The sequence below is a fragment of the Mustela nigripes genome, chromosome 1, assembly GCF_022355385.1.
Source record: "Mustela nigripes isolate SB6536 chromosome 1, MUSNIG.SB6536, whole genome shotgun sequence".
NCBI lineage: Eukaryota > Metazoa > Chordata > Mammalia > Carnivora > Mustelidae > Mustela > Mustela nigripes.
The window spans coordinates 42,961,981-42,989,738 of record NC_081557.1 but is presented as its reverse complement, the minus strand read 5'-3'; the positions used below and the strand labels follow the sequence as shown (position 1 = coordinate 42,989,738).

Genomic DNA, 27,758 nt, shown 5'->3' with positions numbered 1-27,758 from the left:
GTGCCTTTTTTTTTTTTTTTTAAACCTCAGATCAAATGATATTCACCTTTATCTTCTCCAGTAAGATTATGGTTTGATTTATATCTTAGGGTTAACTTGAATTCACCTGCAACATTTCTTAGTGTGTGGTGTGAAATAGGAACCTAATTTCTATAACTTACTAAAAAGATTCTTAAATATTTTTGATCCAAAGGCTGTCATCCTTGTTGTTAGTTTTACAAAATGTGTTACAGAAAACTACTTATATTAAGATTTGTAGATCTCTTTTGAGGTTCTGTATGGTGGTTGGGGGAAATGCCTGCCTTTGGAGAAAGTTTCCTGAATGTTATTGCATTCAGTGTCTTTTAGAGTAATTATGGCCATCAGCAACCTATGAATGGTGTACTTTTAGGGTGGGTCAAAAGTTCATATAAACATTCCAGGATACCAGGATAGGATGTGAAGTTTTGAATCTGGACAGAGACAGCCTATCTGTATATTGGATCTTGCAGCCCTAGTTTATAATCTGGGGGCATACACATTCCATAGTAGGTCAGACCTATATGGAAATGGAATCCAAAGTAGTGAACAGATCCACCAGTACTTTTTAATTGGTTTTAGATTGGTCCTTCTAGAAGACTTGAAATTGTGGTCTGTGGACCAGCAACTTTGCCAGCCGCTGGTAGTTTGCTTGCTGCTTAGTGTCTTTAGAAAAGGGCACAATATGGGAGCTGCCACCCCCCTGTCCCTTTACCCACTGAACCATCTCGCAGTGATTCATATTGTCATTAAAGTTTGAGACACACTGCTTTTTACCTCAGAGACTCACTTAAATTATTTTTTTTTAAATGCATGTCTTAGAATAGAAACTAATAAGGCAGCTGGAAGGATCAGGCGGGCAGGGTTCATATCTGTGCATCCCTTGAATGTTTGTGCTCTACTCCTCTTTGGTCAGTTGGCTTTGCCATATCCACCCCCACCCCCCACCACCCAGTTACTGCTTGTCCTCTGTTGGCCTGGTGTGGTCCAGCTCTGCCTCGTGATCTTTCTGTCAGTTGGTGTTTTTTCTCCAGGGAAGAGGCATAGCCTGTAAAAAGGTTTATTTGTCACTAACAAGATACCGAGGAGGTAGGCGGTCCCAGGGTCAGATCAGTGGCTCTGGGATGACCTCAAGGTCATCATGGGATCGCTCTTCCCATCATTCTGCCATATCATCCTTGGGGGTTGGTATTTCCTCAGGGGTATCGCTTAACAACTGCAAGATGGTGACTGCAGCCCTAGGCAGCATGTCCAGAAGTAGGGCATGTCTTGTCCTGTGTTTTTTTTTCCAATTAGAAAGGGAACTCTTTTTCTCTGAAGCCCTGCAGCCGACTTCTAGTATGTACCTCAGGTCCAGATTTGTTCACTTGTGCAAACCGTAGCTGCAAGGGAGGCTGAGAAACAGGTATTGGCACTTTGTCCAAAAGGAGTCATGACAGGAGGGAGGGGGCATGAATGGCTCCTGGGAACACAGCCCAGAGCAACTGCCACATGGCCTTTAGACTTGATTTGTCTTCTTGTTGACAAATTCTTTTTATGTTTTCTCTCCAGTGTTTATTCCGTGTGTGTGTGTGTGTGTGTGTGTGTGTGTGTGTGTGTGTGACTTATATTCCTGAAGGAGAGGATCTAATTGGCTGCCTCCTGATTTTCAAGTCAAGTCCTCCAGGCCTACAAACAGCTGTCAGGTGCAAAAGAAGTAGAAATTAAAGACCCTGCTGTGGATTAGCTGCCCTGGGGTGCGTGGGGTAGAAGATGCTGTCTTCGTGCTATGGGCCCTCAGACACTGATGTCAGCATCCAGGGTACATGAGGAGAACGGGTGCTGTGGAGGCAGAGGTGGCTCTTGGGGAATGGTTGGTGTTTTCATAGGAACAAACAACAGATGAGTCTGGGCCCTGCCTTTGTCTCAGGTGGAGGAGGAGCTCCCGGTCCTAGTGCATCCCAGACAGCTTGTCTCCCTACAGTGGGGCTGTCTTTCCTTCTGCCAGGGGCTGGCAGGCTGGACAGATGACAAGGGGCACCAGCGAAGACTCTGCCTGGGGATAGTTAGCAACAGGCCAGACTCCTAAAGACCCAGTGCAGCAGACTGCCCAGGATTCAGTGGTGCTGGGTTGTGAGTAAATCTCCAGAAATTTGGGGCCTAAAATAGGGTCTTCCCTTCTTTGGCAGGCAGTAGGATGAGGAAAAGTGAGCTCCAGTTCCAGAAGGGTGTGTGGGGGGGGTTCTCTAGGCTGGGGACCCCCTCTGGGCTTCAATGAGGAAAGGAACCAAGTGCCCAGATTCCCTTGTCATGGAAGTGGTATCTGTCTGGCTTGTCACAGGGAATTGATAGAGTGGTTGGGAGCTTCTGATAAGGTTCTTCTGTAGGGAAAGCGTCCCGGGGTCCAGGGTGAGCCATGCGGCCTGACCGGCAGAGAAGCTTCTATAAGGCTCTCCTGTGTGAGGTCAGGAGAGGAAAGAGTCATCCTGCACTTTGGGTAGACCGGACCCCGCTCAGGGTCAGTACTAGAGAGAGTGAGGCTGAGGCCCAGGGTGAGGCTGAGGCCCTGGCTGCGGGGCCGAGGCCTCTCTGCTGTGGTGGGCACTGAGCTGAGCTCACGTCCCTGCTGCCACCTCCACAGCCTGTGGCGGAGTGCAGACAATGCCCTCAAGGAGAGCATAGCCATTTCTGGTCAAGAGCCCCTCAGTCCCACCAGATGGTCCTGAAGGCCAGAGAGGCTAGGGATGCTCATCCATGACCCAGACATACAGCACAAGCAGGGAGATGCTGGTCCATTCTGGCCACATCCCAGAATCCGGCTGGACCTTGAGTGGGGCTTTTCCAGAGCGCGGAAGGGGTGTCATGTTCCTCCACGCCTGCTTGCTTGGCTGGATGGAGGCTGGTTGGAGAACCAGGGCTGGGCTGGGAGTAGAGCTCAGAGACAGACTAGTGTTCCAGCTTCCAGTGGGCTCAGTAGGGCTGGGTACAGCCAGGTAGCAGCAGGCTGGTAATATCTGGGTTGCTGGGTGATATGCAAGAGCGATCAGAGCCAGCAGTGTTTCCAGATGGAGCAACTCAGGGGCTTCTGTAACCTTTCAGTATAGATGCCTCCTCTCCTCCTACAAAATGCTAGGTCTAGATGGCTGTTCAGTGGCTTTGGTGTGGGTCAGGGGAATCCTGCATAAAGACCTAAGGCTTCAGGGTCTCAAGATGAAGTCCAAGGAAAGGCTGGCAAACCCAGCAGCAGCAGAGTGAGGGCAAGTCAGGGTAACCCAGGCTCTGGGGTGAGGGGAAGAGGTGGGCAGGAAACCCACAGCAGGACCATATGCCAGGCCCCTCTCTGCAAGCCGGGTTTCCGGAGTGGCTTGGCCTCTGAGCAGGAGCCCTGACTTTCCTCCACAAGAGTGCAGGTGTCCTGGATAGGGTGCTTAGGCAGCACCGAAGCACGCTGAGGCAGAATGGGAGGTAGGGATGAGTTAAGAGACCTGTGGCCTGCTGCTTGCATGTAACTTTGGATGGGCCTCTTCCCTCCTCGGGGACCCCATCTCCCTACTGGAAGTGACCACTGCTTTGACAAGATCTGGCCGGGCATTCTGGTCCTGTCTTCGTGGTCAGCACCAGCCATTGCCTTCCCCCAGCCAAGGCCTTTGGGTTTCCAGAGTAGAAACAGGTTAGGGAGCCTCTCTGGGCAGCTGCCCCGTGGTCTGAGCTTGGCGGAGGCTGACCTCTCAGGACCGCTGAAATGGGGTGGGGAGCGACATCCTCTGTAGCCTGTGTACTCACCTCTGACCACCTGCTGTAGCTTCAGGAGCCTGCGGTTCCCTTCTTCACTAGTCCATCACGAAAGAAAGTGGCCCAGGCCCAGGAGGGCCACCCCCTCATTGCTCCAGTACCTTGTCACAGATGGCTGGTTCCTCAGCTCCCAGCTCCTCAAACAGAGGCCCCTGCCAGTCCTTCCAGATTCAGTTTGCAATCTTTCATTCTGGCCAAAGAAGCAAATCTGTTTACCATATTGAACAGTCAGAGGAGTTTCAAGAAAAGGTAGGGAGAAAAAGCTGTTCTATGAGTTATGAACTGTGAGCTTGTTTCTCTTCTGCCATGTGTGATTTCTCTCTGTATCTTTGTTCCCCACTTGGGGCCTTGAACAAAAGATGGATCAGGGTATATGCATGTTGGACGTACTCATTTTGAAAAGTTAGTGGCAGTCAGAGGGAGAGTAAGACTCCTGCTGAGCAGGGAACCAGTGGGGGACTCGATCCCAGACCCTGGGATCATGACTTGAACCAGATGCAGACGATTAATGGATTAAGCCGCACACATATCCCTTCCTATGGATTTTGAGAGAAGGGGAAATTTGGTGCTTACATTGTAAGGGGAGAAAAAATAGAGCTTATGTGAGCCAATTCAGTGTGAATTTCTTGCCTTTCCCTTGAGTGAGAGCTGAAAGTCCTAGGTATGGGCACCATCCTCCACTTTTCTTCCTCTTCTTCTTTTTTCCCCCCACTTGTGCTTTGCTCCCCAGGGACTCCTCGAGACTTCACCTGAGCAGGGCTGGGGTGCTAGTCCGGTTCTTTGTTCCTGTGCAGTACTGGATGAAACCGCTAGGTGGCAGTCAGGGATAAATGCTAGAAAGTCTAAAGCCCAAGGAAGAAGGTGCAGGCTTTATGTAAGAAAAAATAGCTTTGTTTGTTTCAGTTAGAAAGATGACCTAAGCTCCCCTCTTAGGGGAGCTTAATGAAGCTGCTGGGCAGCGTACCTGGCTCAGTTGGGAGAGTTCTTTCCCATTTTCCTCGGAACCCACTGGAGAAAGGGCAGGCCTGAGAGGTCACTATTGTTTGTGCTGGAGAGGAAATGGGAGGGCTGAGGGCTGCTGCTGGGAGCAGCGACCTGGTCTTCATTGTCAAGGCAAAGAAGACCTCTCCAAACCCCTTCGTTCCAGTGACTTTTGCTGGGGCTCTATTAGGATGACTCCTTCCATTCCAGGAGGCATTTCCTGGCCATCAGCTGCCAGGCCCTGCCCTAGAGGAAACCTGCACCTTAGATTTTTTTTAATACATTTTTCCTGGCATAGCAGCTCGGAATGGGGACCCTGCAGCTACTATAAACTCTGCAGTTTTCACTTTCCTGGATGTTTGCACATGCCGCCTCTCCCACCCCCACCCCCGCCATTAAACTGTACCCTCCTAAATTCTAGAGGTCTGGCTCCTTTCAGACCTGACTTGAGGATATGATTTCAGTCCCTAAGAACCAATGTTTATAAATGACCAAGAATGTGCAAACACTGGTAAATGAGCAAATAAACCCTTCCCCACTAAATTTCCTGCTTCAGGTCCAGGGGACATGGTGGCTGATGTTGCCAGGTTAGCATAACATGGGGTCTGAGCATGTAGACACCCACCCACCCTGCATCCACCAGGACCCTTCTGCCCTTTCAGGCACCTCTGGGAGGGAGGGAGAAAGGGAGGGAGGGAGGAGAGCTCCGAAGGATTCGAACTTCCAGGCAAACTTCAATACCCTGTACTTTAAGAAACTTCTAAACATGGTTTCCTAATCTTTGACTATACAAATACAAGATCTTCAGATATAAGCATCACCGGGGAGCTTGTTAGCAATGCAGTTTCAGGTCCCATTCTCAACCTTCAGGGTCAGAATCTGCATTTTTACAAGAACACTCTCAACTCAGGTGATTTGTTTTAAATGGGGAAGTATTGCCCTAGCCAGGGGTCAGCAGCCTATGGCATGTGTTTGGCTCACTGTTTATTTCTTATGCCCAATGAGGTAAGGATGATTTTTATGTTTTTCAGTGATTGAGGAATTATGAGCATATTTTATGTGAAAATGGTCTAAAATTCTAATTTCAGTGTCCACAAATAAGGTGTTAACATAGCCACACTCTTTGGTTTATATGTTAGCTGTGGCTGCTTTTGCATTTCCAAATGGCAGAGTTGAGTGTAAATGAGACCATATGGGCTACAAAGCCTAAAACATTTGCCATCTGGCCCTTTATGGGAAAAGTCTGCTGATTCCTGCTGATCCTTGTCCCAGCTCCTTGTGGTGGTGGGTTCCCATGCTTGTGCCCCATGGGGACTTGGGCTCCTTTGGCCAGGATGCTGCTTACCGTGAGCCCAAAGGATCAGTGTCCTTGGGCTGGGCCCCTCCCTGTCCTCCGCTCTCCCCACTCCCCAGTGGCAGATCCACCGTGCACCACACCTGTTGAAGGATACAAACCTGTATCTGGTATTCCAGGGCTATCTTGACACCTGTCACCATGGCCCAGAGCCCAAGGCTCAGGGCTAAGCTAGAGCTCAGGGTGCAGGTGTCCGGTCACAATGGCACGTGACCCATGAGACCCCCCTCTCAGTCCAGAGTTCTACCCAGTTAGATGCTGCTGACTCCTGGTGGGGGTGTAGAACCTTAGGAAGCCGTCCTCAGTCCTCACACGTATGTGAAACTCCAGCCACAAAGGTGACTCTCCTGGGGCTCCCTGCTAAGCCCTGGGATGAGGAGGGGGACAAGCTACCTGTGTTTCCCAGTCCAAACCTGACTACTCTGCCCTCTTCACTGTGTTTTTAGGCCCCAGATGCTCAGGCACTCGGTGTCATGCCCTTTGCCCTCAGCTGGCTACCTCATGTTCCAGATGGTGCTGAGCTGAGTGTGGTTGCTGGGGAGTGCTTTGCTTTTGGGAAGGCCCCAAGGGCTTTTGGGGTCACCCTAATAACTCCTATTTGTGTACCCCCTGTAGTTCCTGAGAACGCACCTTAGCAGTGGGTCCAAGGCAGTGTACTAGATAGGAGGCCCATCCCCCACTTTCCTTTAAGGGAAGGTTAAACCTTGCAGATTAATACAGCATAGGCCAGATAAAACCCAGGCTTGTAATTCTTTGGGAGTCACGGATCATTTTGATAATCTGGAAACGTTGTTTTCAGAGAAATAGTGATTTATACATCCAAATAGTATTCTGCTCCTAGGTCTTTTGGAGTGTTATTCTGTGAATTTTTTAGTTGAATTACAACCCCCTTTTTTAAAAGGCTGAGGTAGAAATTGCTACTTGAGGATACCATAAAAATATGTCAAGAATTTAGCTGCTGCTTGTCTGGATTCCTCCCTCCTCTTTCCCTTTCTCCACCCTCCGGCCTCACATTGGTCACATGTGAGGTGAGTTAAGAGATGAACATCAGGAGTGCCTGGGTGGCTCAGTGGGTTAAGCTGCTGCCTTTGGTTCAGGTCTTGATCCAGGGGTCCTGGGATCAAGCCCTGCATCGGGCTCTCTGCTTGGTGGGGAGCCTGCTTCCCCCCCCCCCTCTCTGCCTACCTTTCTGCCTACTTATGATCTCTCTTTGTCAAAAAAATAAATAAAATCTTTAAAAAAAAAAAAAAAAGAGAGAGATGAACATCAGTTCCATCTTTTCCTCTCAGTGGAGCATCATTACCCTAGGGAAACACACCTTTAGGACCCATGTTCTCCCAGTTGAATTTTAGGCTTGCCTTGCAAGTCTTACCATGTGAGCCTCACTCTTTCACTCAAAGAATGTTTCAGTTGGAACTGAACACATACATGTTCTCCAGTCTGGTGCAGTGCACAGACCTGTCAGCGGTCCATGGTGGTTCAGTACAACAGGACAGGTAGTGAAGTGCAGGGGGGTGTGGCTGCTGGGAAGGGGCTGCCACTGGAGCCAACCCCACAGGCAGGTGGGAGCTGGCAAGGTTGAGAGAGGCCACCACACTCCTGCCTTGTCCTTTCCCTCCTCCTCACACCAGAACCTACTAAAAAGCACCGAGCCATGACCACAGGGAGCAGGGGCTGGAATTGTGCCCTGCGTCTCCCCAACCAGCCCCCAAACCCACTCTAGAGGCCTCTTCTTCCCTAGGGCCCCAGAAACACCTTTACCACATACCATGTGATGATTCTTTATTTGCTCAGGGCAAGAAGTCGGTTTCATTTGCCTTGGACGCTGGGCAAATGCATGTTGATGAATTCTTCCTTAGGCTTTCCCAGACGTTCAGACAGGAAAAAAAACAAAAACGAAGCTTTACCTACCCCTGCAACCTTACAGACCTGTTTTCCCCAACATATCCTACCCTAGTTCTGGTCAGGGAACTTCAACCAGGTGGGGCCCAGGCCTTGACTGAACTGGGCCAGAGGCGAGAAGGGCCTAGAGCTCAGCGCACGGACAGCAGAGCCTGCTTTTCCTTTCCAGCCTCTGATCTGGGTGTGCCTCCAGGAATTTACTCCTCCCCTCATGCCAGCTGCTGGCCAGAGCTCCCCGGCTGCCGCCTCTCATCTCTGTGGATGGGCCAGCCTGCTGGTGACTAGGCTGCCAGGCCCAATTCTGGGCCGTGCTGGATTTCGAGGCCGTGCTAAGGGGCATAGCGACACCCAGTAGAGCCTTCTCTTCAGGCTAGCATTTCAGGAACACCCCCACTCTGGGGACCCCCTAAGGGCACCAGGAAGGCCCCCACCATCACAAGATGTACATCTGCAAGTCATTGACGGCAGCAGAGCCCAGAGGTCTTGTGTGTAACCACAGTTCCCGCCGTACCCGCATCAAGGATCGCTTTCATAATCACTCTAGCCAAAGGCCGCACGTTAAGGGCCAGGCGAGGGAGAAAAGCTGTGTTTAGGGAAGCTCTCAGAGGAGTGGGGGGTGAGTGGAGGTGAAGGGCAGCCATGTGGGGGAGGAGGGGCAGGCAGGGATGGGGAGACCACCCTGGAAGGCCAGCCCAGGAAAGCAGACACAATTCCCCATCTCCACCAGCCCCTGCCTTTCTAGGGCTCCTCCCAGACTCTCCCTACATCTCATGGGCACCCACTGGAGGGGGCCTCTCCTTCCCCCTTCCCTGGCTTCTGAGGCAGCTAAGCTGGAGTGGGAGATAGCCAGCAAGGCCCGCCTCGGGCTCAGTGGGAGCTGTACCCATCCTGGTGCTAAATGTGCCCCAGGAAGGCCTGGCTGTATGGGGGCGAACAGAACCCCCAGGCCAAACTCCCTCAGTGCCAAATGTCTCCTGGGGAGTAGCAGTTCGCCCCTGGCAGACAGAGCCACCAGCGCCAAAGACAGTGGGCCAGCCACCCAGACCGGAGCTGGTTCTGAATGTGTTCTTTTTTGGGAAAAAATGGCTTTCCTCAGGGCCCAAGCCGACACCCGCCTGGAAAAGGGGTAGGCGTGGGCTTCGGGGTGGGGGTCAGGCTGTGTGTGGGAACCAGCAGCTCCTCCAAGAGCAGCACTTATTTTTAGTCTTCTCCCCAGTCCCAAATAAACCGAGAGCAGCTGGGAGCCTGTGGGTAAATGCAGAGTGGAGCAGAGACAGGAAATCGGGGTCTCTTGGTAATGAGTTCCAGCCACTGCAGAAAGGGGAAGCCAGACGAGGAATTTTCTTCAGGACTGTTTCCCTCTGGCAGGCTCTGGTATTATCACCAAAAAAAAATGTTCCTGTGTGTGTGTGTGTGTGCGTGTGTGTGTGTGTGTGTGTTTACAACTCCTGTCCAAGTCTGTCTTTTTCCCCTACCTTTTTTCGAGGTTTGATTGCTGCTCAGGCTCTGAATCCCAGAGCTGGTGCCTGCGTGTGTCTGGGGGCGGAGGGGGAGGACACTGGAGCAGCACGGTCTGGTCTGAGCCGTTGTGTATGTGAAACTGTTTAGGGAAAGGCTGAAGGACATGGGCCAGGGAAGTGGGGAAACTTGAACACAGCTTGACGTCCCGAGGGGGAGGGGGCAGAAGCAAGGAAGAGGAGAGAATTTGGTCTCTAGCCAGAAAAAAGGGCTTTTTCCACCAAGGAATCTCACTGCTGACATGGGTGCCCAGCATGGATGGGGACATTGATGTTTACAAGCATTTTGCGTGGCTGAAGAGGGTAAGTGACTGGCTCCTTTGGAGTGAGTGGGTCTCCCTGGAGATAAGGAAGGGCTAGAGAGATGCTGGGGGGTGGGAGGGCAGGGGTAGTATTTGTCCAGCAAAGCCCTGTGGTGGCCAAGTTCTCCATGAGAATCTAATTATAGGCACTAGGGGAGAAAACAGTCAGCTGTCTTTGTTTCTCCACTGACATTCTGGTGAATGAGCCTCTGTGCAGAAAGGCACGGAGGGGTGAAGAAAGTTCGTTAGTTTAACTCGGGCGCTTAAACAGTTAGAGGCTCCAAACGCTGTGACCAGAGAAAAGTGTCCCACTGCCTTTGGGTCTGAGGACGCAGAGAGTAAGCTGCTGCCTTTCAGATTCAGACCTCAGTCTCTGCTCTGATATTATCTGAGGCCGAGTGTTAGCTGCTGTCAGCCAGGACAGCTTCTGTGTTTCCGGAGGAAGGCTCTTGGGGAGTTCTCTTCTGACCGCTCTGAAGCCAGGGGTTTGGGTTGCAAGTTGTTTATGCCCTTTCTTTAGGGGATGAGCTCAAGCGTGTGGTGTGAGCCACGAACGAATGAATGAATGAATGTTGGGGCTGGAGTAGCATCCGTACTCGCCGAACTTGGGCTCTTTCCTCCTTCGCAATCATCTTTAAACCAGTCAAGATGGTTGTCCATTTTATTTTCACACGGAGGCTGAGTGTTTCTCAGCAGCAGGAAGGGCAAAACAGCTGACAGATAAGAGATTGGACGTTGTAACCGGGGAGGGACAGGATGTGTCCAGCTCTGAAGGCCCCCGATCGCCACCCCCAGACGAGGGGATGCTGGCTTTTGTGTGCACGCTCTGCGGCACGCATTGAGCAAATATTTATAGAGACGGGGGTACTGGGCGAGCAAAGTGGAATTCGTCTCTGCTCTTGGGGAGCCGCTGTCCGATGTGGCAGGCTGAGGTTACCGTCCCAGCAGATAAAGCTGAAGCTACAAATCAAGTGCAGAGAGGAGAGGGAGCTGTTACTAGGCACCATCGAGGAGGAGGAACGAGTGAGGAGGAGCGATCAGGGAGCCCTCCGAGCAAGGAATGCTTCACCGAGACCTGAAGAGTAGGAGCGAGTCAGGTGGAAAGTGGGGGGAAGAACATTCCAGGCAAAGAGGCCAGAGTGTATAAAGGTTCCTAAAGCAGGAGGGAGTTGGGCAAGCTTCAAGACTGAGAGAAAGCCGGAGTGGGTAAACTCCGTGACAGGGGAGCTGGCCGATGCCCAGTCACTCAGGGCAGCGGAGGATCAAGCTTGTGGGGGACGTGCTTTGTGTGACAGGGAACTTGTGGACTGGGAGTGACCTGGCACACATGGGGGGATCCAGTTTGTATTTTAAGAAAATTACTCTCGCTGTGATGTGGTATATGGCAAGCGTGTGATGAAAGTAAGGCAGCTGAACAAAACTAGAGCTTTGGGGACTCGTCGGGAGCCGCTGGCGAGTGCATTTAACCCTCCATTTAACAAAGCCCGGGAGAGGCTGAGGACCTCATGCTTGTTATTGTTAGAACTCCTCGTGGTGCAGCCTGGCCTTGGACCCTGCTTTCTGTCTCCCAGTCCAGTTCTCCTTCCTCCCCTCTTTTGCCAAATATGTAGAAAACTATTGGTTTAGAACCCAGCCGAAATCCTGTCTGTGCTCAGCCCCTGCCCAGCTTTGGCATGGGGGCATTGTGGCCAGCAGAGAGCGCATTGAGGGGACCAGACATTTTGGCAAAGGCTTGTGTCCATTGTCTCAAGCATCCGAAAACCTTCACAGGAGAATCTGGGGGAAAATAGGTGAGAAGTGCACTTCCCATCACTGAGTCTGTTTTCCTAGCTCCAAATGAAGCTTTTAAATCAGGAGGTCTTCCAGCTGTGATGCATGTGGGGCTATCGGTGCCACGTCCCACTGGCTTGAACTCCACACCTCTTTCCCAAGTTCTGTCTGTAGAGGAACTGATTCCACACATGCTGCGATGTAGGCGGGCAGCTTGTCCTGAGACCCAGGCTGGCCACGTTGGCTCCTGTGCACAATGCAAGTTGGATGAGGGACGCTTGAAGCAAGGAGACCTCAGAAACCGCTGGGATGACTCCTAGCAAAAAAGATAGTTTTCTTCTACTTTTAGAATGTTAATGATCATTAGAAACAAAGCACAAAGTGTTGGGTATGACCCAGGAAGAATAATCAGAGTATCTGTACCTAAAACACTACTGCCAGATTCTTCTTTTTTAAATCCTCTTTAAAAAAATCCCTTTATCCTGTGACCCTGGTCCTAAGACCGCAGGACTTGCCTGTAGTCTGGGAATGAAAGCCCAAGATCAGCTGCCTGCTTGACCTTTGAGAGTTTTTGCAACCCAGCCTCAACTTACCTTTTAAAAAAAAAATATTTTATTTATTTACTTGGGAGAGAGCAAGTAAGAGCATGAGAGGGTAAGTCAGAGGGAGAAGCAGACTCCCGGCGGAGCTGGGAGCCCAATGCGGAACTCAATCCCGGGACTCCGGGATCATGACCTGAGCTGAAGACAGTCGCTTCACCTGAGCTGAAGACAGTTGCTTAACCAACTGCGCCACCCAGGCGCCCTCAACTTACCGTTTGAAGCCCATCCTTTATACCGACTCCGAGCTCCGGCGTGAGCTCCCTGCATTCCTAAGCTTATGTCCAATGTCTTCCTTCTCCTTGTTGACACCCACTTCATCTGACTCCATCAAGGCTCTCGTTTGGCTGCAGTCCTCTGCTGGCCCCATCCCTGCCATGGGCTCCTTGGCTGCGGGTCTTCAGTGCCTCCTGTCTGCGGGGCTCATACCTCCCTTCTCCCGCTCGTCCTCCAGCCGAAGTGGCTTGGAGAGCGGGTTTCTCTAGGCCCGGTTTTGAAGGTGCAAACACTATCGCCTTCATTTTTCCATGCAGAAGGGGAGACTCTAGAAGAGATGGATGAGGGGTGATCTGGCGTACAGGCTAGAAGCCCTTGCACTTAAGACCAGCCTGGGAGGGCAGGGTCTCAGAGCAAGGCCAAGTCTTTGAATTTGGGGACAACGGGGGAGATGCCTGTGGGCAAGGAGGCACCAAGTAGCAGGGAAAGCATTGGCTCAGAAAAAGGGAACATTGTTCTGTGGCCTTTGGGGGATGGGATACTGTGTACTATTGTAATTAAGAACATGCGGTTTGAAGTAAGGCCTGCACTGGAATCTTGGCTTTGTCACACTTACTAGCTACGTGATCAGCCCTGGATTTCTTCATCTCTAAAATGAGGACGGTATAGTACCTGCTGCATACAGGTGTTGTGTGAATCAAGTTAGCTAACATCTGTAGAATGCTTTGCATAGGAACATGCCTATGCAAAGAATCGCTGTACCTATGAACTGCTACTGACCGTTGTGAGGGAGGTGGGAACCAAAGGGAGAACCAATTGGGTTCTCTCCAGTGGCATGTGCTATGCCATTCTTTCCTCTGGCTGTCCCCCACTTGCTGCATGCCCCGTCAAGGTCTCAAACTGAAGATCTGAAAGAGGCAGCTGTGACCTGGCTCCCGGGGAGTAGCCAGAGGCCCCAGCAGCCTCTGGCTCTGGCCAACTTGGTTGTGGCTACTGAGTGAAGGCTGACCAGAACTGAATCCAGGGACAGGGTAATCTGCTGCAAGCATCCAGAAGGCCTTTGCCGTTCAGTTGTCTGGTTCCTTACTGACTCACACCTGCCCTGCTTTGAGATCACTGGATCCAACCCACGATGGTCATGAAAGTCTCTAAAAATAGCCTCAGGCAGGATCCGTGGGACCCACCCACTGCCCTCTGAGCTGGGCTTATTTTCCCAGGGACAGAAATCCCACCACCATCAGCATCTTCACACTCTTGCTGGCTGCTGGCACATTCAGTGTTTAAGCCAACTTCCAGGACACAGTCACAAAGAAAAAGGAATTACTGTGGATCCCCTATACAGTGAACTTGGGTTCTGAGGTAGAGTGTGGAATAAACTCAAGCTGCAAATGTGAGACTTTTATTTTGTGTCCTCTGGTACTCAAATGGTTGACCCAGTAGCCTGGGCCAGCAGAGCTGTGAGGACAAAGAGGCGCGCAGGCATCCTAGCTCCAGACCTTGACTTGCCTCGCACTCAGGTTGGACTGCTGTGCAAGGGGGAGACACAGGCAGTGGCCTCTGAAAGCCATTCCTACTGGGTGACGGCACGGATCCTGGATCAAGCTCCTTAGGCTCATGTCTCTGCTCCGTGTGACCATGGATGATTGATTTAACCCCTGGGAGTAAGTCTCCTTGATAGTAAAATATGGATGAATAATTTGATATATGTAAAGTGCTTAGAAAATGCATTGTAAGCATTTGTTATGGCAGTGATGATCAGGATCATCACTGGCATCCTTTGCCCCATCATGCTTCTGGGTGGAGAGGTTTTCCAAGACCACGAGGAGGATAGCAGGTATGCCTACTCAAGGGTTCTAGCAGTTTCCAGTTTCCTCCAGGTACCTCCTGTCTTTAGCCAATGTACCCAACATGCCCAAGCATCCTGTCCCTCAGTATAATTGAGGAGCTAGAATTCCACCATCTCTGACCTCTGGCACCTGTGACTCCTGTCTGTCAGCCTCTTGGAGAGGCCCCCAGGCCTCTTTCCCAGCAGGGTTTAACAAGGTGACATCATAGCAGAGCCATTTGCTAAATAGCTTGTGGACAGGGCAGAACAATGCAGCCGGTTGGTAGCAGGCTGGCAGCCAGGCTTGGGGATCCCGGACTCCTCCCTGCATTCTTCCCTCTCCAGTCCTCTATGTCAGCCCTTTCACACCTTTCCATCTGTCCCCAGCCTTAGGCTCCCTTCTCAACTGACTCAACTGACGTCACTACCTACTTCACTAAAGGGGTGGTGGGAGGTGATGCCACCCATAGATGAAGCTCTCCTCTTCCCTCTCCTTCACCACAAAATGTAACTATGTTCACAGCCAACATTTTCAACTTCTGTTTCATGGGCCAAGGCTATCTCAGGATCCTGTCCTCCTGACCCAGTCTGGTTCCGCTGCCTCTTGTTCCTCTAAATCGCAGCCCCGCCTGCTCGTCCCTATCCTTGGCAGAATATGCTTTTCCTTCATTCTTAGGGAAAAAAAACAAATCAAGACTGTCTTTGACCTTCTACTTGCCTCCACACTGCATAATAACTTGCCTGCCTTTCACCATCAGGAATCTTGGAAGAGTAGACTGAAAACCCACCATCTCTTCTCTTTCCTCATAGCTCCCAACCCCACTGTGCACTGGCTTTGTCCCTCTTGACCTCTCTCAAATTCCTTCTACAATGTTCTTCCTGCCTCCTGTTCCCAAACAACCTTTCCTATCCATTTCCTCAGAATTCATTCCAATTTGGGACTTTTGTGTCCCAAGGACCTGTTCCTCACTTTGGCCCTCTACTTAATCCCATGTTTTCCACCTATGGATCTTTCTCTCACACTCATTTGACTACTGGCCCCTTAGCAGGAGGAGGCACTGGGCATTTACTTCTAATGTCTCCAGTCACAGCACCCTCTCCACCCCCAACCCCAGCACCCGATGCTGCCCTTCTGTCCCCGAAAATGCTTTTAATACCAAGGAGCCAATGTGTCTGTTGGTATTGGCAAGATGAGGAAAGTGAGCCACTCAGAGAACCTCCTGTTTGTACTCTCTTCCTGGTCTTCATACCCTCCCTTCACAAGATAACCAGCACACTTAGAGATACCGGTTCTCCTGCAGCCCAGCACTATAGGTTCCTTACGGATCCAGCCACCTTGTCAGGAGAATTTAGCAGGGACAAAGCTTATCCAAGGCTATAATTTAGGATCAAGACCTTGGTAAACCAAATGCATTCCTTTCATTCCAGATCTTCCTTAGGATGTTCGGAACCTTCATGTACATCACACCAGCTCCTTGACTAGGGAGCTTCTCAGTGATGGTCTTCATGGTATCTTTTGTTTTCTGTGTTAGTCTGGGAAGCCAGAGTGTCTGAAGGGTAATGATTATCATGGTTTTATGGATGACTTTCTGTATTGGGAAGACTTTCCAGAGACGCTGTTCTTCCATTCTCCTGGGGAGATTCCCTTGTAGCTTTCAAAGCTGGTTCACCATAAAGCCTCTTCTCCCCTGAGGGTATAATTGATTCCTCCTCTCCTGTGCCACTGCTACTGGCTTATTCTCTGACTGTATTTATCATATCTCAGGGTCAGACTGTAGAGCTTTTTGAGGGTAAGGACTGAATCATTTATTCAGCACAGAGCAGCACCTAGTAGGTATTTAGGAAGATTTGAGTCATTGAATAGATAAAGGAAGAACAAGTGATTACACGTACTTTAGTCAACCAAACTGTTCACTACTTACGAACTTGGCTTTGCTTTCCCCTAAAGGTGGTCACTTAGATCATTTGACAGTTCTGCTAGCAACACTTATATATAATATATAGCAACTCTGATATATAATTGAAACCAAGAGGTGGAAGATATAAAGAGGTCAGGGTCAGGATAGGTGTCTCTCGTTGGACTCCTAGTGGTTAAGGATCTGATTGCACTCCACTCATACTGCATTTGGAAGAAACTTCTTTCAACTCTGTGCCAAGGATAGTAAACTGGCTTGACTATTCTTTGCCTAGAAAAGTGGAACGGGTCCTGGGAACAGTTGTTTTTATAAGCGCTGCCAGAAAACCCTGTAACTCCCTAAACCAAAAAATCTAGGGAGATTTTTCTATTTACGAGCACTACCATTGCTCATACTGCTAGGTTCCCCGATACAGAACCTAAACTATGTAACAGGGATTGAGTATAGCTTCTGTGAGTCACAGAAACCCCCTCCTGGGGTTTCTGCATGGCTTCTGGCCTTGGCATTAAGCACTTCATCCAGAACTCCGCAGAGACCTAACATGGCTATCTCTTGGCCAAGCTACAATGGAGGGGCCAGGCCAAGAGTGAGCAAGCATTATGGAATCTAAGCAGCCACCAGAGTCAGAGGGTGATGGTTCTGAGGAAGCCGCCAGGGGTGATGTGGCTGACACGCTCATGTTTAACTTAAGTTGGACTTGACTTCTCCAGATTGGAACAGAAATAAAAAATTCGAGTTTTATGATTGGTCATTAATTAGCTCTCGAAATTCACATTGTGCTCGTTTATAATGTATGTAGCATATACTACTTAGAGCATTAGTAAAATGCTCACCAAGAAGGAAAAAATGTGGTCCTGTAGCTCTGACTCAAAACTTGGGCATCTTTTCTGGGACAATGGAAAAATGAACATGTCCTCTGCTGTTTACTCCACAAGCATGATTCCAGGGCTCTTAGGTAGCAGTGGGTTCTATGTTGTCACTTAGGCATTTTTCCCCCCCAACCTAAAAATATTTTGTTTTTTGTTCCTTGGGCTGTTGTACAGATCTTTACAGATACTTCATAGGTGTCCTGATCAAAAACATTGCCTTTTTGTTTTCTTGCACAAAAAAAAAGTGAGTTAATTAAAACTGTCAGTATAAGGGAGGAACTGCTTCCAATTGTACTTTGGTCTTTTGGCTTAAACAATGCTGTTTAAATGATTTCCATATTTCCACAATCATTCAGAAATGGGAAATACTAGTGCATCCCTCTACAAAGAACATCCCGTACTTGTATTCCCTCACATTTTTGTGATTGACGACCTAACTGACCCTCTGCATTGATTGCTCTGTGAGGTAGAACTTTCTCCATTTAAAAGCTGGGAAGGCCCAAAATGAGGGATTCTAGCTGAGATCACACATGGTTAGTATAGCCCTACCTCCTAGCCATTCCTGGCTGTCCTTCTGCAGATGTCCTACCTGTGTGGCAGAAAGCTATAGGAATTCTGTATTTGCATATGGAAGCCCCACAGCAAAGTCTCCAGGGATCCCCTGCCTTGAATTCCAGCTGGGCAAGGGGTGGGTGTAGGGGACCCACAGCTCTTGGCCTCCCACTCCTAGACTCCACATTTGTCCAGCTATGTAAGACAGGTCCGTCTTTCAACATAGCTTCTTAAATGGTGGCTAGGTGGTTTCATGTTATCACCCTTCATTTATTCATTTCCCATTCATCCTCTTAGCCCTCCTTAATCTTCCTGTTTATTGCTGTGTTTTCACTTATTTTTGTATCTCCCCCCCAACCATCCCCCACCATGCGTGCCCAGGGGATACCCATGGGCCTCATGCATCTTGTAACATTCCCTGCCTTAACCTTCTTGCTCTACATGGAGAATCATGGAGGCTAACAGGTCGGGGAGAAGAAGTCCTCCATTTCCCACATGAAGGAGACTGGGTGTCATTTTTATCCCAGTATATCCCATGCAGACACACTCTGTGCCACAGAGTAGATCCCTGTCGGCCCTCAGCAAGGATCCTGATTTTAACTACAGTTGGCTCAGAACTGACCATTCTTTCTTCAGCGGCCAGTTCAGAAAATCAACAGTAGGCAGAATTTCTTTGTAACTTTGTAACTGTATTCTCTCCACATAGCAGGAATTCTTTCTTGTTGCCTAAGAAGTAAGTTTCACTCAGTTGCTTTATCACCCTTTGAGATAAATGCATGGGCCAGGGATTTTGGATTTTGGATTCTGGCAGCGGAAACTTGGTTTGAACCATTGCAGATTAGAGGCAAGCAACAGGAAGGGCAGAATTGCATTTGCTGCCATAACCACGTGCCTTTTCTCCCCTAATGAAATCCCTCACCTTCAGCTGAGGAGTGTTGGCATTCAACAAGGTAATTCTAAAATAATCCTCTTCATGGCTCTGTGCTCAGTGGAGATGGTGTTTTATCATGGTCTGTGCCTTTCTACGGGACTGCAGTTTTCAAGGTATCAGTCTTACCTAGATTGCAAAGATCTGGCTCGGTATGTCAGGAAAAGCATAAGATGGTGATTCTGCTGACCTGTGTTTGGGACATTGTCTCCATTTCACTGATGTTCAATACCTCTCGAAAGCTTGCTAGAGAACAGTGGTGATTTTGGTAGACTGAACAAGAGGGGAAGGTGCTCTGTTACTCTCAAGTAGTGATTTGGGGCAAGGGAGGTGCCTTTGTGCCAGGCACACTGTCCTACGGGGCAGCGTGCCTGCTGGGAGAGGGTGTGTCCTTCAGGCTGCCGTAGGAGGGAGGAAGTACCAGGAACCAACATTGTTGGTACTCAAACAGTGCTTCTAGATTTTAAAGTGTATTTTATTTATCAAGAAAATATTTGAGGGACGCCTGGGTGGCTCAGTGGGTTAAGCCGCTGCCTTCGGCTCAGGTCATGATCCCAGGGCCCTAGGATCGAGTCCTGCATCGGGCTCCTTGCTCAGCAGGGACCCTGCCTCTCTCTCTGCCTCTGCCTGCCTGTCTGCCTGCTTGCGTGCTTTCTCTCTCTCTCTTTCTGACAAATAAATAAATGAGATCTTTAAAAAAAAGGAAAGAAAGAAAATATTTGAGCTTCTTAGAAAAATTGTTATGGTTGAAATAAAAGCCCACCTTGACCAAACCTCCTGTCCCCAGCTTTCCATAGCCCAGACACTTCCCCAGGAGAGAGCACTATTATAGTTGCTGTGTAGTCTTCCAGACACTGGGTCAGTTTATTTTCATTCATATGTCATACACGCATGGAGCCCCACAGTATTGTTTTCTAATGTCACTTTGTATGATTCTTTGGATTTTGCTATTTTCACTATCCAATATGTCTTATTATCATGTTTTGGAATGTCACAAACTATCCATAATGTGGATGAACCATTGTTTATTTTGCCACTGCTTTGTTTTTTTTTTTAAGATTTTATTTATTTATTTGACAGAGATCACAAGTAGACAGAGAGGCAGGCAGAGAAAGGGGGGTGAAGCAGGCTCCCCACCACGCAGAGAGCCTGATGCGGGGCTTGATCCCAGGACTCTGAGATCATGGCCTGAGCCAAAGACAGAGACTTAACCCACTGTGCTATCCAGGTGCCCCTAGCCATTCCTTTATTAATGGACAGTTAGGTTCAGTATTTTCAAACCTTATTTTCAGTGAATTTTTGTACAATCCCAATATATAAATTTTTATATATTATCCTCAATTAATTATATATATCTTCAATTAAGCCATAACAGAAAACTTACTGATTCAGTACGTAGTCACTTAGGCAAATTACTGTTCATGCCTTGTTCTTACACTTTGTGCCTCGGTTCCCTTTTCTGCAAAATGGAATCAAAATAGTACTCCTCTCACAGGCTTATGGGAAATATTAAAAGAGTTAAGGCATGTAAAGTGCTCGAAACAGTACCTGGCGATGTTGAGCACTACGCAAGAGCTTGCTGTGTATCTCCACATCTTTGGCCCAGACGATCCATTAACCTTTGACCTATTTAGAGGACATCCCAAGAAAGCAGTGAGTTCTGCTGGGCCCCCTACTGTGAGGTTAGCATCATAGATGTTGGTTGTCTACCCCACTGCATAGAGTATCTCTCTGAAAACTTTGAAGCCTGTCCTTTCTGTAGGAATAGTTAGATTTCTCCTAGGCCGTCATTTTGACTGTATTCACCGTACTGATCTGGGCATCTTGTAACTCACTGAGCTTTGCTTTTTCCGCTGGCTGCTAGAGTAGATCCAGATTTTTTTTTTTAACTACGGTCTAGCATCTGTTGGAGACTCTAATGGCATGCATTTGTGTATTAACTGACCTTACGATATCAACTTGATTTGAGGTCAGTTAGTAAAAATAACTGTTTCTGGGTGACTGTACGGGTAGACCTGTAACATGAGGGGCGTCCTGGGTGCCATTTGCCTGAGGCACAGCAATGTGGTGACTTGCTGGAGTCTTGTGCCAGGAGTCTTCCCTTTGGGCTTCTCTCCGTGACCACCCACAGAGAAGTGGCAGCCAGCAGTGCTGGGCGGCCCCTTACACGTGCTGACTGTGGTCCTGGGGCTGGACACGCACGGCTTCCCCTGGGAGCCTGGGTCCTTTTTTCATCATCATGTGAGTTGTTCCACAGAGAGGCTCTTGACCTGCTGTTAGCAATTATTTTCCTCTCCTTTAAGGGTCTGAGAAAACATGGGTGATAATTATATCCTTGCTTACTCATCAGAGTTTGACTGTGTGAGGAGCAGAATTAATGTCACAACAATAAACTGCCATCCTCACAAAGAAGTCATTTGTGATTGTGAAGGCCTTTTGTCTATGGTATGAAAGAGCTTCCATAACAATGAACAAGACACAGACTAGAGAGCGGCTGGAGCCCAGGGCTGTGAGCACTGTGGCCTGGCACAGCCGCCCTGGGAACCAGCCCCCGAGCAGGCCCTCCCCCTGCACCTCCAGCAGCAAGTGATTCTCTATCAAGTGACGTGCCAGGCCTTGAATGTGGTACCTATTTCTCAGTCCCTGTTTCTGTCCCAGGACTAGGACTGGCTCTGCCCCTGCCCTTACTTGGTGTGCACTGGGGAAGGGGTGGGACAAGGGAAGGAAGGAGTGCCCTTGGCAAGCCCATTCTGAAGGTTGGAATGTAGGGAAATGGGCTCAGAAGGGGGCCACCTTCAGGCCTCTGTGCCTGGGTTCTTCTCTGACCCACTCCTTTGCACAACCATGATTTGCCTTTGGAATGGAGGATACTGCCTCATGAACCTCAGAGCTTTACTTCTCTGGACCAGCCCAGATTATGATGATTGTCACTTACCCATTTAGCAATAAGACCTGCTTTTTCAGGTTGCCAAACCCCTGAATGGCCTACTGTGGGCCTCTGGGTTTCGGCCTTCCATTAAGCATGGAGGGAGTGTGGATGGCATTTGGCCAATTCAGGACCATTGGCAGCCACCTCTCTCCCTCCTCCCTGCCTGGAACCAGGTCAGACACACCCCCAAAGTGCCTGCAGCCTCCTCCCGTCTCTTGCTCAGAGCATTTTATAAATCCTGCTCTGCCCCCCAGCCCCCCACCCCACCATCTGCCAGTTCACAGCTTCTCCCGCTCCTCTGTTTTCCAGCTTCTGGTTATTTCATTTCCTGTTAGCTCTTTGAGATCCCTCTGACTGTCACTTGGGTTCTTCTCGGATATTTTCACCTTTTCCTGCAGTGTTGGAGCTGAGACAAGCAAACACACTGCATGCCTTGCCGCTGGGTCCCCCATCCTCCATGTTCCCCACAGTGCTCCAGACGGGCCTCCGTGCTGTGAGCAGAGCCTCGGCTCTGGAGAACACTGGAGTGGGAGTCAGGAGAGACCGAGATCTGTGCGGGACTGGTTCCCACATAGTTCCTTGACAAATGTACCAGCTCTCGGGCCTCCTCGAAGAGTAGATTCCTTGCCGTTGGGGCCTCTGGCGGGCTGGGCCTCCTCCTCCACCAAACGCAACCCGACATGCCCAGTCAAGTGCAGCACCACTGGGTCTGGAGTTCCATCAAGGCCTTCCCAGCCAAGGGTGAGGTCATCCAGGGGCTGGTGTGGCCAGCATTCAAGGCACACCTATCAGTGGTCCTCCTCATAGTAGTTTTGAAATCCCGTGGTTTCCTGTTTAGGTAGGTGGTTTTGCACATGTAACCAGCGAAACTGTCCTCACAAATTGCATACTTCATTTGGAAACTGGGAAGATGTTTTTCCAGCCTTTTAAGTACATAGTTTTTTTTTCCCCCTTTTAGTCCCAGGTAAATCACCAAGGTGCTGCTAATAATGAAACGTACCAGGAACGCTTGGCACGTCTAGAAGGAGATAAGGAGTCCCTCATTTTACAGGTGGGTCCACTTTCGTGGGAAACAGCTTATCTTGTTACCTCCAGCTCTGTACGTACCCTGAGTGGGAGGGAGGCACAAGAGGTTTTTTCTGTTGGATCTATTCTCTTTGAAAGTGTTTTTAAAAAGACTCTTCCTGAAACAAAACAGAAAGTAACTGAAGCCACAGCTCAGCTGGAGTTGGCCTTGGGGCTGTGAATGCATTCATTTATTCATCTTGTACTGTTTGAGCACCCACTTCTTCTATACACTGGGAGCTCTGTGGCCAGGCTGATAAATGAGGCCCTGTCCTCTAGGAGCCCAGAAGCCTTGTAAGGGAGATAGGATGTGTCTTCCTGGCTCTAATAAACCAGCCATGAGTGATACGCACATAGGGTTGATGTTAACTGTATCAGGCCCAAATCATCTGGAGCTGGATCCAGACTGATCCCTTTGAGGCCAAGTCCCCTGGGGCTAGTAACACGGGCTCATGAGTCTTTGAAGACTTTCTTGCTTCAAAGAGAGGAACTCTAAAACTTTTTATGGAGAAAGATAGTCAAGAAACATTTTCTGTTCTGAAGACTCAGGTTCCCTGGCAGGATAGAACATTGAGCCTTCTTATGTGAGGTTTGTCTCTGACAGGGGTTCTCCACTGTCTTAGCTCTCAGATGTGTAAATCTAGCATTTGTACACTGTCAGACACTGTGATTATTGATTTGGAGAATAAGAAGATGACTGTTCCAATCTTGGCTCATTAAAAAGCTTTTGAAGGATAGTAGTGAAACAGGATGGGGGCAGGTAGGGTTCTGGAACTCTTCGCAGGCTGTGGGCTTTAGCTTAGTGCACTGGAATGAAGAGGCTGCCATATGTTTGGCTTTTTTCCTTCTATTTCACCTTTCTACTTCGTTTTATGAATCTAAGAGTAAGAAATAATTATTTTAGGAACTTTGGAAAGTCAAAAAGAGTTTTAACATTTTGACCTCTCTTCCTTGACATTTTTTTTCCCTGTCCTGCCCCATTTTTTAAAAATTAAGCTCACACCAAGTATACAATTGCATAATTTTGCCTTTTCGGAGATTTTTTTCTCCATAATTTACTCATTAAAAAAGATTTGAGTGCTCACCCCTTGGCAGACACTAGTTTTAGGTGCTAGGGTTGCAGTGGAGACAAAAATAATTCAGCTCCCTGTTCTTACAGAGCTTGTGTGTCTGTGTCTGTGTGTGTCTATGTACATGTGTATGGGTTCAAGTATATACAATAAACCAATATGTAAAATGTTTCTGGCAGTGATAAATACTATGGAGAAAAAGAAAGCAAGGTGAGGATTGTGTAGTCAGAGAAGACCTCCCTGAGAGGGGGAGTCCTGAAGGAGGCTAAGGAGGGAGCCCTGCAGATGCCTGGAGAAGCACATTCCAGACAGAGGAGGTAGTCTGTCCAGCGCACACCCTGAGCGAGGACAGTGCTTGGTGTGTAGGAAGGAGCAAGCAAGGGCCTTTGTGGCTGGAGTTTATGACCATGAAGATGTCTGGTGGGGAGCTGCCTTCAGAGAGGTAGGAGGGGCTGGATTATATGGCACCTTATATCGCATGTATCTTGAGGGATGTGTATAACTTGAAAGTCCATCCCAATGACACGATTAATCAGAGTGTCCGGTTTAAATTTTTACAGCAAACAGGGTGATCTCGCAGACTTTTGAAACGGGAAACTTCATGGCAGAACTAACATGTTCCTTTTTAAAGGAATTTAATTTAATAAAGGAGGAGTCCTGTGTGATAATGTTCTCTTTGACATTCACAGTTTTTTGTTTGTTTTAAAACATCCAGACTCCTTGGATAATCCTTATTGCAGCATTCCTAACACAATTGGGAACCTGCTAATCATGGAAGTCAGAGGTGGATCCTTGTGGTTTCTGTTCCAGGAGCTTGTGACCAGACTTTCAGAGCTGCTCTTAGGTGATCACTCTGTTTTGTAGTGGGCCCCCATGGAGCTGCTAGGCCCCTCAACTTGGTAGAACCTCTCGCTTCACTTACAAGGCAGCTTAGCCAGAATGAATTAATTGAAGCACTTGGTCCAGAATGTTTTTCCTGGGTCTACTTGTAAAGGAGCAAGGCAAATCACACATAACAAAATACTTTGTTTTCAGAGTAAATTAAAAAGAAACCCCAAATCTTCTGTGCTCACTTCAGCAGCATGTGTACTAAAACCAGAATCTTTTCTATCTTCATGAGAATGTAATTTTTTTAAAAATATTTTATTTATTTATTTGACAGACAGAGAGAGAGCACAAGTAGGCAGAGAGGTAAGTGGGGTGGGGGGGGGGTAGTAGGCTCCCTGCTGAGCAGAGAGCCCAATGCGAGGCTTGATCCCAGGACCCTGAGATCATGACCCGAGCCAAAGGCAGAGGCTTAAACCACTGAACCACCCAGGCGCCCCGAGAATGTAATTTTTTTAAGGTAAAGCTTTTCACCCCCTCCCTTTTTTACCACATCTATATTCCATCCAGCACCTAAAATTATGGCTAGCATGTAGTAGGGACTCAAAACGTATTTCCTTTTATTGAGTAAAGGTCACATTGTAGGATCTTTATACATTTGTCCCAATTTTCTGGGCCTCTCCATAGTCCTTCTGAGTATTCAGTTTTGTGAGGACACTGTAGCCCTGTATATCCTGAGTCATGCACAGCCGAGCTCTACAGGCTATGGAGCGCAGGAGACCTCGGGTCATTTCTCCGGGTAACCCCAGTGCATGACTCCGAGGTGTGGTGCGGACAGTATGTGTTAATCCTCATAATCAGATTAACCATCACACATTCCTCCCAAACAGAAACTCTGGAACCCAGGGAGATTTGAAAGGCCACCCCAAAGAATCTGTACTCTTTTGAAGGTAGGGTTGGTAGTTAAAAAAGGCCAGGACTGCTGATAGTGTTGGGTCACGAGGATTGAACACTCCACCACAAAGGTTTGTTTTTCACATGGGCCCAAAATGACAGAAGGTGCCTGTTTTGGGGACTGTACATGGAATATTAGCACACTACTTACCAACTTCAGGAATATGTTCCAGCCATTCTTTAATCATGTGGGAATATGAAAATGAAAGGCTTAAAGTGGCATTAGTAGATTTCTTCCCTGTAAAGTGAGCTTTGTGATTGATAGTCTGTTCAAACAGAAGTGAGTAACTCCTTCACACTCCAGCTATCATTACAGACTGAGAAATCGCTTAGGATAATCTATATGTAAATGGCCACAACTCCACCACTGGTTAAAAACCCGAAGTGTGTTGATCTCAGTTTACCGGTCATTGATTTCTCTGTTTGGGGAGGCCACTCATTCTCTTTCTTCGTCTTCCTGCTCTGAGGCGCCTTTTTAATAAAAAGGAGGATCCTGGAGCAGTTTGCTGAGAGCAGGCTATGGAAATCCTCTAGGTTTGTATTGAGGACATAATTTCAGTGACTGATATAAGTGGATTTTTATTAATTCCAGTAGATATTCTGTGTGATTTTTTTTAGGTGGAGGACTTTCCCGCCGCTCTATGTGCGTGGGGCTGGTGTGTGTTATGACTTAGAGTCAGGTTTTGGCCTGTGAGGCACAAACACCTCCCCGGAGCCAAGTTCTGTCAGTGCTAATACATGCCCTTTACATCCCACATTCCTTAATTGCTTCAGAAGCCCCGCCTGATAGGTGAGCACTCATCACACCCTGAAGAGAGAGGGAAGGTCATTGGCTAGTCTCCCCAGGAGCTTGGCTTGCCCTTCCACACGAGGTGGCAGGAGCCCTGGCAAGCCAGCCGAGATATGCCTGGAGGTCCAGACTGAGTGAGCTCGGTGAGCCGACTGAGGAGCAGGAGGCCAGCCCGGAGGCAGCGCGCGTGGCTGTGACTGCTGGGTGTTTCTCTCTCGAGTGCCTCAAGAGCAGGGAAACGCGGCAGCGTCAGTGAGGCAGTGGCGAGGTAGGAAGGCAGCTGGAGTTTTCTTCATCTAGAACCCTCAATCCTCCCCCCGTGGCGCGCCGCCTGCCAAAAAGGAAAGCCATCTTTACGTAAGGATCAGCAGCCTGGTCTCACAGCCCCAGGTGAGCCGTCTCTGCTCCTCCAGCATTGCTTTATTTCTTGGGACAGGTGAGTGTCCTCACAGACCAAGTAGAGGCCCAAGGAGAGAAGATCCGTGACCTGGAAGTGTGTCTGGAAGGACACCAGGTGAAACTCAATGCTGCTGAAGAGATGCTTCAGCAGGTAAGGAGGCGGGGGCGCGGAGGGCGGGGGCGCATGCGCGTGCGCAAGCCTCAGGTTCTAAAGCCGCTCCTGTGGGAGTCCCTTTCTGTGTCCAGTCACCGCGCTCACTGCTTACTTCCCCATCCTGCCTGGAGGTGGGCTGGGCTGCTCCATGTGCGGTGTTTATACAGCAGGTGAAACCAGCCAGGAACTGAGAGTTGCAGGGGAGGAGAGGGAGGGAAGGACTGGCCTGAGAGGAATAACCTGTTGGGCAGGTTAGACAGATTCCCAGGTGGCACTTTCTCCCAGGGGTTCGGGTTCAGGGGCCAAGTCACCCTTCTCTTCTCAAGGCACAGCTTCACAGTGGGTGGCATCTGGGATTTTAGAAAGGCACTTCACTTTTTTCTTTTTCTTTTTTTCTTTTAAGGTTTTATTTTATTTATTGGAGAGAGAGGGAGATAGCAAGAGAGAGCACAAGCAGAAGGCAGGGGAGCACAAGCAGAAGGCAGGGGGAAGGAGAAGTGGGCTTCTGCTGAGCAGAAGGATGTAGGGCTGGATGCCAGGCCCCTGGGACCATGATGACCTAGCCTAAGGCAGATGCCCAGCCAACTGAGCCACCTAGGCCCCCTGGTTAGCTTTTCTCCTCCCTCTTCCCATCTCACTCTTGCCCTCCCACTCTTGTAATCTTCTTTGATAGGATTTAATTCATAAAGAATATGTTAATGTTATCTAGTGGTTATCAAAATGAAAAATTGATCTGTTCTCATACCATTCAAATAAATCTCTTCAGTGCCTTGTTTCCTTTTGGTCCTTGTTGTCATCAGATGTGCGTATAATTTACAAAGCCCTGTTCACACCACAGATAGAGTTAGTCCTCTGATTTTGTTAGGCTTCCAATCAGCGTGAAGTTTTTTCCATTTTTAAGTCTTGCTGTATAATTTTCTTTACTATCACTTAGAAGCTTTTTTTTAGCTCAAAGTATAATAATCGTTTTTCTACTCTCAAGTAGTTTTTCCCTATTTAAAATGATGAGTTGCTGTTTTTAGGAAGGGGTGTTGAATTTTTATTCAGTCTTT

General features: G+C 48.8%; 1 protein-coding gene across 12 annotated transcripts in view; it reads left to right on the top strand.

Annotated features, from left to right (window-relative positions):
* PPFIBP2 (PPFIA binding protein 2) overlaps positions 1 to 27,758 on the top strand; it is a 153,201-nt gene that overhangs the window by 56,716 nt on the left and 68,727 nt on the right. For 7 of the 12 annotated variants that reach the window (XM_059408926.1, XM_059408978.1, XM_059408933.1 and 4 more), the window contains 2 exons: positions 22,408 to 22,500; positions 26,590 to 26,703. In XM_059408926.1, coding sequence (XP_059264909.1) covers positions 22,408 to 22,500; positions 26,590 to 26,703 — 207 coding nt within the window. Of the gene's footprint in view, positions 1 to 9,674; positions 9,847 to 22,407; positions 22,501 to 26,238; positions 26,422 to 26,589; positions 26,704 to 27,758 lie in introns of those variants that run through there. The other 5 variants (XM_059409005.1, XM_059409013.1, XM_059409023.1 and 2 more) reach the window with 5 other exon arrangements.